A 14370-nucleotide genomic window follows, 5' to 3' on the forward strand; every position below is an offset into this window, starting at 1 on the left:
CGAGCCAGGCCTTCTCACCAACATCAGTGCCTGACCCCACAAATGCGCTTCTAGAAGAATGGTAAAAAATTCCCATAAACACACTCCTAAACCTTGTGGAAAGCCTTCCCAGAAGAGTTGAGGCTGTTGTAGCTGCAAAGGGTGGGCCAACTCCATATTAAACCCTACGGATTAAGAATGGGATGTCATGTTCATGTGCACGTAAAGGCAGGCGTTCCAATATAGTACATATATATATAGTATTTTGAGAGTGTAGAGAGATCGACACAATTACACCATTCGCAGTGCTTCATGGGAGTGGCCGGAGCTAACAAGATATTTTGGCTGTGTTGCTTTTTTGACTCTCTGATTTTCTGTGCAGCATCATGGGTAATGTAGTTTTCACCAGGAATTCCACTGTTAAACATGATTAATTTAAAAATAAGCTATTTCAGCGATATTATTTATTATCATGTTTAACAGTGGAATTGCAGGCTGACGTCTTGAGCAGAAGCAAATACCATCGATTAACACCCTCGTAGCTTACAGTAAGCCAGTTTTTAAAGGCTTATAAATTACTATTCAAAATCATGTTCCCTACAGAGTTTTTACTTCTGGAACCCACTGTTGCACTCTATTGCTGTGATCTCATGTTAGTGACAGGCTGTCCCGCCCTTGTGCCAGTAAACACACCATCAGAGAAGAGATATCGTTGCAATTGGAAGATAAATCATTTATTGTAATTACTTCAGTATTCCATTAAATCAAGAATTGTCCATTTTGATTTGATGGTGACATTAAATTTGTAGAAATTATATTAGACACATAGGTCGGGTAAAAGGGACAGACTGTCCTAATGTTGCATTGAACAGCAGTCACGAAAAATATTCCACCTCAATATGAATGTAAAGTGAAAAATAAAATGTTTTTTACGTGTATTTTCTCTGCCATTGTTCCACGACATGAGATTGTGATCTCATACAGTCTACTCTTCACAGTTCTTTGAGATTTTAATCAAAATATGAGCACAAGGGAGAGGTTCACTTTTTTGTTTGTGTTTTTTCAGTTGCTATGGCACAGGTATCCTCACCTACTGCTCGGGCCCCAAACTCACAGCGAATCCCAGACCGTCTTTTACACACAAACCAATCAGAGAACTGTTTACTGGGAACGTTCAGTACCCCGGTGCCAAGGCTACCGCCGCCATGGTAACCACCAAGCTCAAAGTTGAGAAATGTACGCTGGCGGAAGAGCTTTCACAAGAAATTAGCTGGGATTTTAAATTAATTTCTTTATTATTTTATTTGTTCTAACACTTAGTTTGTAATGTAACTATGTTGTTATTTTATAAATAACAAATTTTAAACGTCCTGGACGTTTCTTAAACGATAAACACAACTTTACCAAAGAATTGACCTGCGAATGGCGTCTAGCCACCTGCTTCTCGGTTAAACTTTTTCCGTGTATGTTTCGCTTGTCGTCGACAATCAAGAAAGAAACCAGATATTTCTGCCATTAACATCTGATTTCATCTTTCCACAAAAAACGTCAGTCCGTTTGTTTCAAAATGCCAGCCTCAAATGTCAAAACATCTCACTCAAACCTCCGCAGTTCACGCGAGAAGATGCCAGTGGGATTCAAAACAAAAGTAGTGGCACCCCGAAATCCCAAGGTGGTAAAACAGGAGACGAATTCCGCAAAGGTGAGCACTTTAATATATTTTAATACTTTGTTTTAAAGCCTTAGGTACCCTTATCATGCACTAAAATCTCTGCCTCCAAACGAGCACTAACTATATTAGTTACTTAAATTACTATTACTTCTATTAAACTACTCCCTAACTACATTAACAGTAACAGACTTGCTGTATGTTTTAAATAACAAAACTTTTTGATGTAGTGTAGGATGAATAAGTGCATTTTAATGTTCCTTTTTGACAGATGGTTGACAAAAAGTAAAATGAAAAATTGAAGAATCTGTAGAATGAAAATTCTCCATAGACTTGCATTCTACTCCCCTTATCAAAGGATTAGTTCACTTTCAAATAAAATTTTCCTGATAATTTACTCACCCCTATGTCATCCAAGATGTTCATGTCTTTCTTCAGTCAAAAATAAATTAAGGTTTTTGTTAAAAAACATTCCAGGATTATTCTCCTTATAGTTGACTTCAATGGCCTCCAAACAGTTGAAGGTCAAAATTACAGTTTCAGTGCAGCTTTAGATGGCTTTAAATGATACCAGACCAGGAATAAGGGTCTTATCTAGTGAAACGATTGGTCATTTTCGAAAAAAATAAAATAAATGTAGATGCTTTATATAAACAAATGATCGCCTTCCAAGTAGTTCCGCCAAAACCGCACTTTCGTATTCTTACGAAAAGCTTACGCTGTATGTCCTACGCCTTCCCTATTCTACTTACGGAAAAATGGAACTGGCGCTGAGTTCGTTCTGATCATTTGTTTATATAAAGCACATACATTTACATTTTTTTCGAAAATGACCGATCGTTTCGCTAAATACGCTAAACCCTTATTCTTCGTCTGGTATCATTTAAAGCCCTTTGAAGCTGCATTAAAACTGTAATTTTGACCTTCAAGTCCACTATAAGGAGAATAATCCTGGAATGTTTTCATCAAAAACCTTAATTTCTTTTCGACTGAAGAAAAAAGGACATGGACATCTTGGATGACATGGGGGTGAGTAAATTATCAGGAAAATTTTATTTGAAAGTGAACTAATCCTTTAAGTGCACGAAAAACCATAACAATTAATTGGATTAAGCCACATTCTCCAACAATGGCCCAGTGGATAGAAAAACTTGAATCTATTTAAAAAATGTAATATTTGACTGCCCAACTCCAACTGAAAATGGACATCTCCATACAAAGGTGGACACCTGTTAGTATATATCTGGATGCATTAAAAACTAATTAATCAGTAAGGAACTTTTACTTATTTGCTGTTGTATTATTTGATTTTCACATAATGCTGTATGTGTTTTCTTTCTACTCTTTTTATTTACTTTTTTTCTCTTTATTCGAGTCACTGCTGTTGTCAAGGAATTGTTAGTTCATTGATTGTGATTTGTTTTAATGTATATAAAAAAGAAGAAGATGGGTACACTGTGGTCATAAAGGGATGGACATGGTCAGCAACAATACTCAGGTAGGCTGTGGAATTTAAACAATGCTCAGTTTGAACCTAGGGGCCCAAAGTATGCCAAGAAAATATCCTCCACACCAGTACATCACCACCTCCAGCCTGAACCGTTGATACAAGGCAGGATGGATCCATGCTTTCAAGTTGTTTACGCTTAATTCTGACCCTACCATCTGAATGTCGCAGCAGAAATCCAGACTCATCAGACTAGGCAATGTTTTTCCAATCTTCTTTTGTCCAATTTTGGTGAGCCCTTGTGAATTAAATCCTCAGTTTCCTGTTCTTAGCTGACGGGAGTGGCACTGGCTGTTCTGTTGCTCTAGCTCATCTGCTTTAAGGTTGGATGTGTTGTGCGTTCAGAGATGCTCTCCTGCAAAACTTAATTGTAACGAGTGTTTATTTGAGTAACTGTTGCCTTTCTATCAGCTTTAACCAGTCTGGCCATTCTCCTCTGACCTCTGGCATCAACGAGGCATTTTTGCCCACATAACTGCCACTCGCTGAATATTTTCTCTTTTTCTGACCGTTCTCTGTAGTGTATGTTAGTGTATGAAAATCCCAGTAGATCAGCAGTGTCTGAAATACTCATACCAGCCCATCTGACACCAATAACCGTACCACATTCAAGGTCACTTAAATCACCTTTCTTCTCCATTCTGAGGCTCAGTTTGAACTTCAGTAGATCATCTTGACCATGTCTACATGCCTAGATGCATTGAGTTCCTGCCATGTGATTGGCTAATTAAGTATTTGCGTTATCGAGCAGTCGATCAGATGTACCTAATAAAGTGGCCGATGAGTGTATATCTGCTGCAGTACCATATATAAACAATTTTTGGGATTTTACTTACTGCAATGTCTCTCTTTTATCTTTGTTTGTCACTTAATATCCAGTAGACTCTATCAGTGTATGTGAATAAAGAGCTTCTGATGTAATGTATTGCAATATAAAACACAAACAAACACACACTCTAGTCACAAAGCAGCTTTACAAAGAATAATTTAGACTATATGGACAATTGCTGCAGATTTTAGGAAAATATATATATTTTTCATAGTAGATAAATGCACTCATAACAGTCTGCATGTCTTTGCAGCTGATTCCATCTGTATATGCTCGAGAAATGTGTCAGAGTACAGAAGAGCGATTATCAAACACTTATGAGGTGCATCCGCCCCGCATCCTGGAACTCTTAGACATGAGTGAGGCCACACATTACAAGGTAAAATACTATCATTTTAGCATGCTCAGCTCCAACACTTAATTAATTAGTTTGATCTTCTACATCACCGGTTCCAAGTATCTTAGCAGCAACATTTTCAAAGTTGATTAAGGTCATCATCATCATATATTCTCTCTGGGGAGATACTAAAGGCTTTTAATTTGCAACTGTTTACAGTACCTTTATACTGTAAAGTAAGGTGACCAGTTTTCTGAAATTGCAATTTCCTAGCTCAGTGGTCAAAAATGGCATTGAATTCCCACTTGTTATTATCTATGAATTTAAAAACAGGGATAAAAATTATTATTATAATAAATATGATAATATAATACATAATTATTATAATGCCTGTATTAAAACCCTAACTGGTTTTAATACAATTCACCAAAAATCAAACTATGAAAAATAGTAGTAACCATTGCAAATAGCAAACAAAATCAGTATTATATTATAACAAAATTATGACTTTACACATTAAACACATTACAAAAATGAAACAAAATGTATTAAATAGTTTTTTAAACATTTAATTGTATTTAATTATTTTCACAAACTGTGAATATACTGTTTCCAGTAATTACAATGTTTTTAACTTTATACAAATGTTATTTTCTGTTTGAGCTTTTGGAAATTGATCTTTATTATCCCTAATTAGGCTTATTATTTTGCATTTTAGGCTCATTTTGAGCAGAAAGTATGTGGTTTCTGCAAATGTAATTGTTGCAAGTGTAATTGTTCAGTTGATTATTGTTTTATTATTCATACATATTGGGGTATACTTGTACTTAGATGTGTGCGGGGGATTTACTGCATTGTGAAACTCAAAAGAATGTAAGATAAACTGGATGTGACAGATGTAATTATACATGAACATCTTCTCAATGACAAATCTAAGAATACTGTTGTTCTGGCTCAACACACCCCTGGGTGTTGAAATAAGGAAGCTAATTCCTACATTTTACATTAGATCAGATATCTTCTCAGAGTTTGATTTTGACTTGCTTTTGCTTCAGATATCTTCTCAGAGTGTGATTTTGACTTGCTTTTGCTTTTTATAGTTTTCTTCATTAGATTTGGACCAGGCCATGTTTCAGCCGTACCCGTCTGAGATTGTCTTCCAAAACTACTCACCATTTAAGACTTACAAGGTGCCCTTAGAGCTGCGGAACAGTGACAAGGTGACTTTCGTGCATCTGAGTAGATCATACAGTGTATTACATAACCACAACCTAAATGTATTTAAAAAAAAATATTCAGTACATTTAATCGCATTTGTCTTTATACATGTAGACAGGGCTTGACATTAACTTTTTTGCTCACCAGCCACTGTAGCTAGTGGTTATCCAAAGTTACTAGCCACTCAGCATTTTCACTGGCCACAGTTTTGACATTGATACCATGGGGAAAAAAACTGCCATATAGAAATTTTTAATATAATCTCATAATTTGGCAGCAGGTACATTAGGCTGCTGTCACTTTAAGTCCTGGTGCATGGGTCCATTATACTGTTACACATGCGTTTGTTTTCTTTCTCAACTGTTTACATTCACTTAAGCCTCGTTTCCAATGAAATAGAGTGCCCCAGGGATGACGCGTTTTTGTCTTCTTTTACTGTCTATGGTTTTTGTAGGCCAACCCGGAAGTTAGCGGCGCGCGGGTTCCCTCGACTGAAAGCCTATTCATTTTTCCCATAGACTTTTGGAAAATCGCAGAAAATAAGCTCTGTGTTTAACAAAGGGTTATGACACTTACACGTTTTGTCTATCAAGATAATCTTTACAAGCTAACACAACATTTATAGATTTTGAAGCCTAAATAAAGTCGTCAGATATAAAAGGCTAACAGTAGGCTATAAACGGACTACAGCACACCATGGTCGCGGATCAACGTCGTCACCACCAAGCGTCCTCAAACTTTATTTAGAAAACAACTCTATTTAAAAACATGCTCACTGATTATGATCTGCTGTGTATGAATACTTATCCACTTTTTCATGAGAAATGCTGTCCAAATGTCCCGTTTTTAATGATGACGTCTAAAGTCCCCGCCAAAGGAAGTAGTCCCTTTTAGCAATTTGTTAGCAACCGCCGATTTGAAGACGCAGTAAAAGTTTAAAAAATCACAAGTGGGTTATAACTGGTGTGCTTTATGTCATAGATCAAAACGTGAAAGTATTTAGAGGCTTTGTTTACCACAGACCTTATTTCAGGCGATTTAGCAAAAACCCATTCAAAAAACCCATAGACTTTATGGCGTTGGAACCGGAAGTCCTAAAATGCTAACTCGCTTCCGGGTTTTGCCTACAAAAACACGTCATCCCTGGGGCACTCTATTACCCGGAACAATTTGTCCCAGGAACTTTTTTTCTTGCAGTCGAAACACACCGAGTACAACCCTAAAGTCCCCTAGTTCCTGGGGAAAGTTCCTGCGGTGGAAATTGGGCTTTAAAACATAACTGTCTGTGTTCATGTAAATACTCGCCAAGACCGGCATTTTGACACTATTTTGTGTGTATTTAAATTTTTAAGCACAATAAGCAGCAAAAAAAGAACTCAATTTAGTACTGAGAGGCAGCTTTATCTGCGGGAATAAAAAAAATTATGCGCAACACGTGCACTTCCACGCCGAAATTCAAGCCCTGCAACACCAACAGTATTCACCCGGAGCAATTAATCTGCTGTCAGAGAGATGAGAGAGCGAGAAAGCGAGAAATTGAGTATTGGAAGTGTTTCTGACATTTCAGTGTCGATATTTTTGACACTACGTTGCATTTAGTTTATTATTTCAGATGCATTTTTAAAAGACTACAATTGAAAAATGTATTATATATAAAATTCAATCCGCCAAAGTAGCTAGTAGGAGTGACTGTGTTACACGCCACTGCTGAAACCCACCTGCATTTGACGGGTTGACGGGTTGACGGGTGTTAATGTCAAGCCCTGCATGTAGATGCTTTATTATGAACTCCCAATTCAAAGGATAGAAATAAAATGAAAATGAATTAATTTGCCTGACTAATTGTTAACACTGGGGATTTATATCCCTCCCATATAGAGTCCTGGACATTTTCCAATTACCAGGATTTATGAAAACCTTTATAGATAAACTTTCTCCTATGAACAAAATAGAGATGGAATAGATTTAAACAACTGTCCTTACAAATCTTCTGTTTGAACCTCTGTATTCCTGGCATAAATCTGATAAATCTCAGCATATATGATTTTGTTAACACTTTGTAGTTAATGCCATTTTAATTTACATCATTCAACATCTTGCACTATTCCTTTAAGACAATAAGAGATTATTTTGTTCATTTTCATGTGTAATGATCACTGGCTTGACATGGACATGTTGCTGACTATTGCAGGTTCCTCGACTGGTAAAGGTGATCGAAGAAGACTCACTTTATTTTAAAGTGGTCAGCCCATTAGATGCTAGTAAGAAAGTGGCCCCAGGCATGGCATCTACATTCACTATTTTATTCACTCCACAAGAGAACAAGGTAAAATGTATGCTTACAGTATGCAACAGCTGCAACTGACTCTCACTGCTTCATTTGTTATTCATATATTGCATATTGACATATTTGCTTGTATTTCATTGAATGAGCAATGAAATGTCAGGAAACATGCAAAAACTGCCACACAGTGATTTTTAAGGATCCCACATATGGTATATGTAATTGTGTGTATCCAACACAACACACAACATTGCAAATAAACTTCAATGTCAAGTTTTATTTTCATGTTTAACATATCTTTGAGAAATCTGAGAGAGTACTTTGGTAAGCACAGGGCACTGGAGGCTTAGTGTTTCCACCACAGCCACTCATTAGTCCATTATTGGCTCTTTTGCAATCTCTAATGTGGCCTGCTAATCTATTATGGTTTGCCGGAACATTAACACAGGTTTCTTAATACTTTCATTCAAATAAAGTCAGTTCAAATTGAGCTGTGATGGCCCAGTCAGAGAGAGACAATATTTTTCCTCTCTTGCTTATATTTTTAGTCAGTTTCACATCCAAGGGTCTTTTTGCATGTAGTTATTATGGATTAATTCCTCAATAATTCCCAAATTTTGGGGTTTATTTAAATTAGGATTGATTAAAGAGAACATACATACCAGATGTATTGTACCATTATGTTTAGAATTGTTTTTAAGCCTTATCTTCTTCAAGGGTTTTTTCCCCTCTATATGTAACCACTGACTTTCATATGCTTGTAATTATAGGATTACATTCACAGTCTCATCTGTGTGACTGAACGTGAGAAGTTTGAGGTACCCATTCGCGCAATTGGGCCCCGTGCCATCTTGGACTTCCCAGATAGTCTGCATTTCCAAGTTTGTCCAGTCAAGTGCTTGTCCCAGAGAACTCTGCTTGTGCGGAACATAGGAAATTGTGAAGCAAAATTCCAGCTCAGCACATGCAGGTAAAAAAGGATTGACATTGTGGTGTGTAGATGATTTCATTTTTTGATCTATGACTGACACTTTTTTTTTTTTATGATTGCGTCTAAATTTTCCCCACAGCCCATTTTCTGTAGAGCCATCTGTAGGGACTCTTGATGTTGGTCAATGCATGCAAGTTACTGTTGAGTTCTTGCCTAAAACCACAGGGGATCACAGCCAGGTTTTGCTGCTGCACTACCATTCAGGTACTTACTTCTAATTACATCACTGCAATCTGCTCTTCCTACAAACTCCTCCTCTGCAACACTGCTATATGTCACTGTGACACAGGTTCTGATTTCCACATGCACCCACCTCCTACTCAGCAAGTGTAAATGATCTTATTATTAGCCTTCATCGTTAATGTCTATTCATCTTTATATTTTCCAATTATTCTCTACTGAGAATAGTTTTAATATACTAATGTGCTCTTTTCACTACCCACACATATACTGCCCAGACAATAATGTAGATGACATTTTAAGTAAATCTATGCTGAAAAACATCACATTGACTTATCACAAAAGCCAAATTGCATTGTTCTATTTGAGGCAGAATATATTTATACGTGACTTTCCTCAAGGTTTTGTGAAATTGAATGTATTATTCTTTAGGTGTTGATTACCCTGAGGTTATTATGATTAAAAAGCATCAGTTATTTTGTTGTGTTTGAGCTTGCATGCTTAATTTTTGCTCTTTCAAAGAGCCCTTTAGGCAAATAGTTGTATTAATAAACCCTATTAATAGATTTTTTGAGCCTAAAATGCTGCGGGTGCCTGGTTAATCTTATAATATACATCGTATATCAGGATGCACTGGTCCCACCAGTAAAAATGGTAATTTTGGAATCTGTATAGAGGTATGTGCTAGAAAATACAGACTTTTATATTTCTATTTCAAATAAACGCTGTTCTTTTGAACTTTCTATTATTACAAGAATCCTGAAAAAAATCTGTCATGGTTTCCGCAAAAATATTAATTGGCATAATTGGTTTCAACAGTGATAATAATAAGAAATGCTTCCTGAGCCCCAAATCGGCATATTAGAATGATGGTAACACTTATAAGGTTTTATTTGTTAACATTAGTTTACTACATATGTTAACATGAACTAAGAATGAACAATACTTCTACAGCATTTATTAATCTTAGTTAATTTCAACATTTACTAATACATTATTAAAATCAAAATGTATATTTTTTAACATTAGTTAATGCACTGTGAACTAAAATTAACAAACAACAGTTTTTATTAACTACTTTATGTTAACAACTAATAAATACTGTAACAAATGTATTGCTCATTGTCAGTTAATGTTAATTAATACATTAACTAATGTTAACAAATGAAACCTTATTGTAAAATGTTACCAGAATGATTTTTAAAGAATCATGTCACACGAAGACGGGAGTAATGATGCTGAAAATTCAGCTTTGCAATCACAGAAATACATTCTTGAAATCTATTAAAATTAAATTACATTTTAAAATAAATACAAGGGGGAAAAAATGGTTTGGAATAATACAGTACCACAGTCACAAGATACAGCTATAACATTGTTTCCATTTCACATGTATGTTAGTTATGAAAATCATCTGAACTTGGTGACAATTAAATCTACAAAATTCACAACATGTTCACATAGAAAACTAAGTGTTTAAACTTTGGAGGCATAAAAACAGGATCAGTGAATGCAGAATGTGGTAATAAAGGAGCGTTGACCCAATAGTGCAATTGACTGCTTTGCCATCTGCCCTAAAACTCTCTCAAATTGGTTTGTTTTTGAATAAGTAAATTGGTGAAATTAATGAAATTTTGAATAGTGGTCTATACTTTGAATTCTCAAACTCTCTGGGCTCTATGATGTTTGTCATTTGCAGACACAAATGATCTTTGCAGATGATATTTCACATAATGCAAAAGTTGGTTTGTCGTTAGGATTCATTTGATTAAGTCTTAATGCTAAATCGCTGATTTACCTGAATCAGCTGTAGGCAGATAGACATTATTCATAGGCAAGATGGTGCTGAGAAATTTTTATGGGTATGGGTAAGAGGTTGTGTTTAAACTGACATGCCAGTGTGTGCATGAATTATTGTCTGTGTGAATGTGTGTGTATATTTCAACATGTAGTTCAGCATATGCTTTTGGTACATGTGTGTGTCGTTTGTGCAGGTGCTCTGCCTGTCTCACCGAATAAACACACAGGTCTGCTGAAGGCTTTGGCATTAACATTTTAATATGCGTTCTGTTCTAAAAATACCACTTTGCGCCCATCAGGGGAGTATCATTTTTAATTTAGCGCCTTTTCCTGTCTCCTCCTCATTTATGTTTAACGCGAAGCTGCTTTGGAGCATGTCTTCATTGGTTTGGTTCTGAGGTTGGCAGAAACATCTCCCTGCAGTCCCAGTTGCATCTCAGATAAGCACACAGACCTCTCTTAATTCTCTAAAGGTGCTCTCTCTATGCGGCGTATAGGGAAAACACTACCCTTGCACAATTCTGCAATTAAGGTATGATGCGGAATTCATCAAAGTGTCTGTGCAAAATGACTTTTGCTTATTGCTCAAATTAAATTGTAAAACAAAACATAAAAAGTATGTTCTTATTTGTTTTGTTAATTTTACGTAAAAGTACACTATGTAACTTTTGGCTCCTTAGCGGTTAAAAATAAAAAACAAAACTTGTTTTCACAACATCTTAAATTCCCGCCATCTCTGAAAATCCAAGCCAGTGTTGATTCTTGTTTTATTACAAGTTTTTTTGCCAGCATACTCTACTCTATTCAGAGTTTTTTTTTTTTTTCCCCAGAGGTTCAAGATTTAGCATGCTCCATGTCAACCTTTCTTGCTCATTGTGACAACTAACCTATGGCACTCCCATACCATACATGCATCAAACGGAGCACCTTTTCTCTATTTACAGGTGTGACGAGACACGAACCGGCGAGGGTTGTATGTACACAATTTCCTGTAAAAACCATACCATCCCGTCTGAATATAAACACTTATAATAGACTTACAATAGAATTGATGATATTTTGACTCATTATTTAAATTTTGTTAATTTTGAAAAAAAAAAAAGATGTTACATAGTGTACCTTAAACTTGTTTAAGTGCGTTTACTTAATTCCATGTGTGAAATTTACTTGAAAAATCTGAGTGCAAAAATTTGTAAAAGAAAAATTAAAGGGATAGTTCACCCCAAAATTAAAATCCTGTCATCATTTACTCACTCTCAAGATACTGGGAAGAATGTTTGTAACCAAGCAGATCTCATCCCCCATTGACTGCCATAGTATTTTTTTCCTACTATGGTAGTCAATGGGGGGGGGGGCGAGATCTGCTTGATTACAAACATTCTCCCAAATATCTTCCTTTGTGTACAGCAAAACAAAGAAATATATACAGGTTTGGAACAGCTTAGGGGTGAGGAAATGATGACAGAATTTTCATTTTTGGGTGAACTATCCCCTTTGACCTACTGAACATATTATCTTCAGCCAAACAGAATCCATATTAGACCTACCGGACATATTTCAAGCAAATTATTCCTCGATCATGAACTTTCTATACACACTTATTGACTCCTTCTGATGATACGTCAGCCATAGAATATTGCATATTTGACCTAAAGGTCATCTTTCTTGCCAAAAGCACTCAATCTTGAGCTTCTTATACATTATTATTGATTCCTTCTGATGTTACTTCACCCATACTGAAGAACATATTAGACCTACTGAACGTATCTCTGGCAAATTAGTCCTCGATCAAGAACTTTCTCTACTGACTCAATGACTACTTCTAGTTTTATATCAGCCCTACAGATGTCCATATTAGGCCTGATTAATTTTTTTCTGTCCCAAGAGTCCACGATCATGAGCTTTATATACATCCTTGACTCTGATGTTACTTTAGCCTTAGAGTATTGTATATTTGACCTAATGGACATATTTTTCACAAATTAGCCCTCGATCATGAATTTACTATACATACTCATTGATATTATCTGATGTACCATCGGCTAGACAATAGTCAGTGTTTGACCTTCACCCAAAAATTATAATTATGTCATTAATTACTCACCCTCATGTCGTTTCACACCCGTAAGACCTTCGTTCATCTTCGAAACACAAATTAAGATATTTTTGATAAAATCCTATGGCTCAGTGAGGCCTCCATTGATAGCAAGTTAATTTCCACTTTCAGTGCCCAGAAAGGTACTAAAGACATATTTAAAACAGTTCATGTGACTACAGTGGTTCAACCTTAATGTTATGAAGCGACGAGAATACTTTTTGTGCACCAAAAAAAATAAAAAAATAAAATAATAATGACGTTCAACAATATCTAGTGATGGGCAATTTTAAAACACTGCTTCATGAAGCTTCGAAGCTTTCTCGTCACTTCATAAAATTAAGATTGAACCACTTTAGTCACTAAACTGAACTGTTTTAAATATGTCTTTAGTACCTTCCTGGGCACTGAAAGTGGAAATGAACTTGCTGTCAATGGAGGCCTCACTTGAGCCATCGGATTTTATCAAAAATATCTTAATTTGTGTTCCAAAGATGAACTAAGGACTTACAGGTTTGGAATGACATGAAGGGTGAGTAATTAATGCCAGAATTTTCATTTTTAGGTGAACTAACTCTTTAAGTTAACCCTTTAACCCTTTAACATTTTGCTCATTGTTTTCTTTCCAGTGTTGTAGAGCTTCAGGGAATGTTCATGGATTTGTTTTAATTCTCTTCAACAAAAAAGAGCTATGGATGAAGGAATCAAAAATGATTAGTAGTCTTATTCAAATCTTTGATCTCAAAGTTATAGCTTTTCAGTCAGTCACCAAACAATTTCCTGTACACTATGATGTGCTCAGCTTAGATCTAAAGGTTTTTGTCCATGTTTCTTTTTGGCAACCAGCCGACAGGTTTAATATGAACATCCAAGGTGCAATTTGGTGCTGTGTCTTTAACTGCACTGTTCTGTCTGTCCATGAATAATGGACTACAAAGCTAAAGAGTTACCGTTGCCCATGTAGTCCCTCTGAAACCATAATGTGTTTAATTACCAATAGCTGGAAGTAAGTAGAGACACTATCTCCTCTAAGCAACACAGGATGAGTTACTTAATCTGTCCTACATTTTCAAATGCCTCCCAGCTGTTTTGCTTCGTATCATCTGCCTTATCCAGGCTGCAGAGTTTGCCCATTGACTCTAAAATATGTATAAGGAGCCAAAAAGCCCCGGGTAGCAGCTGCAGCAGTGAGGCAGAGGGGAGCCTACCCACTAGTACACACTCAGTGTGACTCCTTCTTATTTAGTGAAAGCTATTTCCTTTCAAGGGACACTTAGGATTCTTCAAAGGATATCCCTCCTATCATTTCTGCCTGTAAATAGGGAATGTATGGAACTTCAGCATGACAAATAGTTTGTTTCATATGTGGTAAAATGTGTATCTCATTTCACATTACAAATTGCAGCACAACGCATTACCCGTGGCTTGTTTGCTATTAACGGTGTTCTTATAGAAACAAAATGTCATTATCGTGGCATTCA

General features: G+C 36.1%; 1 protein-coding gene across 1 annotated transcript in view; it reads left to right on the top strand.

Annotated features, from left to right (window-relative positions):
* Window positions 1-1202: 1202 nt before the first annotated feature.
* Window positions 1203-14370, top strand: part of hydin (HYDIN axonemal central pair apparatus protein) — an 83419-nt gene continuing 70251 nt past the window's right edge. Inside the window, 6 exon segments of the mRNA XM_048168685.1 lie at window positions 1203-1681; window positions 4238-4363; window positions 5422-5541; window positions 7731-7865; window positions 8594-8793; window positions 8894-9018. Of these exon segments, the coding sequence (XP_048024642.1) occupies window positions 1547-1681; window positions 4238-4363; window positions 5422-5541; window positions 7731-7865; window positions 8594-8793; window positions 8894-9018 (841 nt within the window). The 5' untranslated portion in view covers window positions 1203-1546.

This window comes from Megalobrama amblycephala, linkage group LG19, assembly GCF_018812025.1.
Source record: "Megalobrama amblycephala isolate DHTTF-2021 linkage group LG19, ASM1881202v1, whole genome shotgun sequence".
In the NCBI taxonomy this organism is placed as follows: domain Eukaryota; kingdom Metazoa; phylum Chordata; class Actinopteri; order Cypriniformes; family Xenocyprididae; genus Megalobrama; species Megalobrama amblycephala.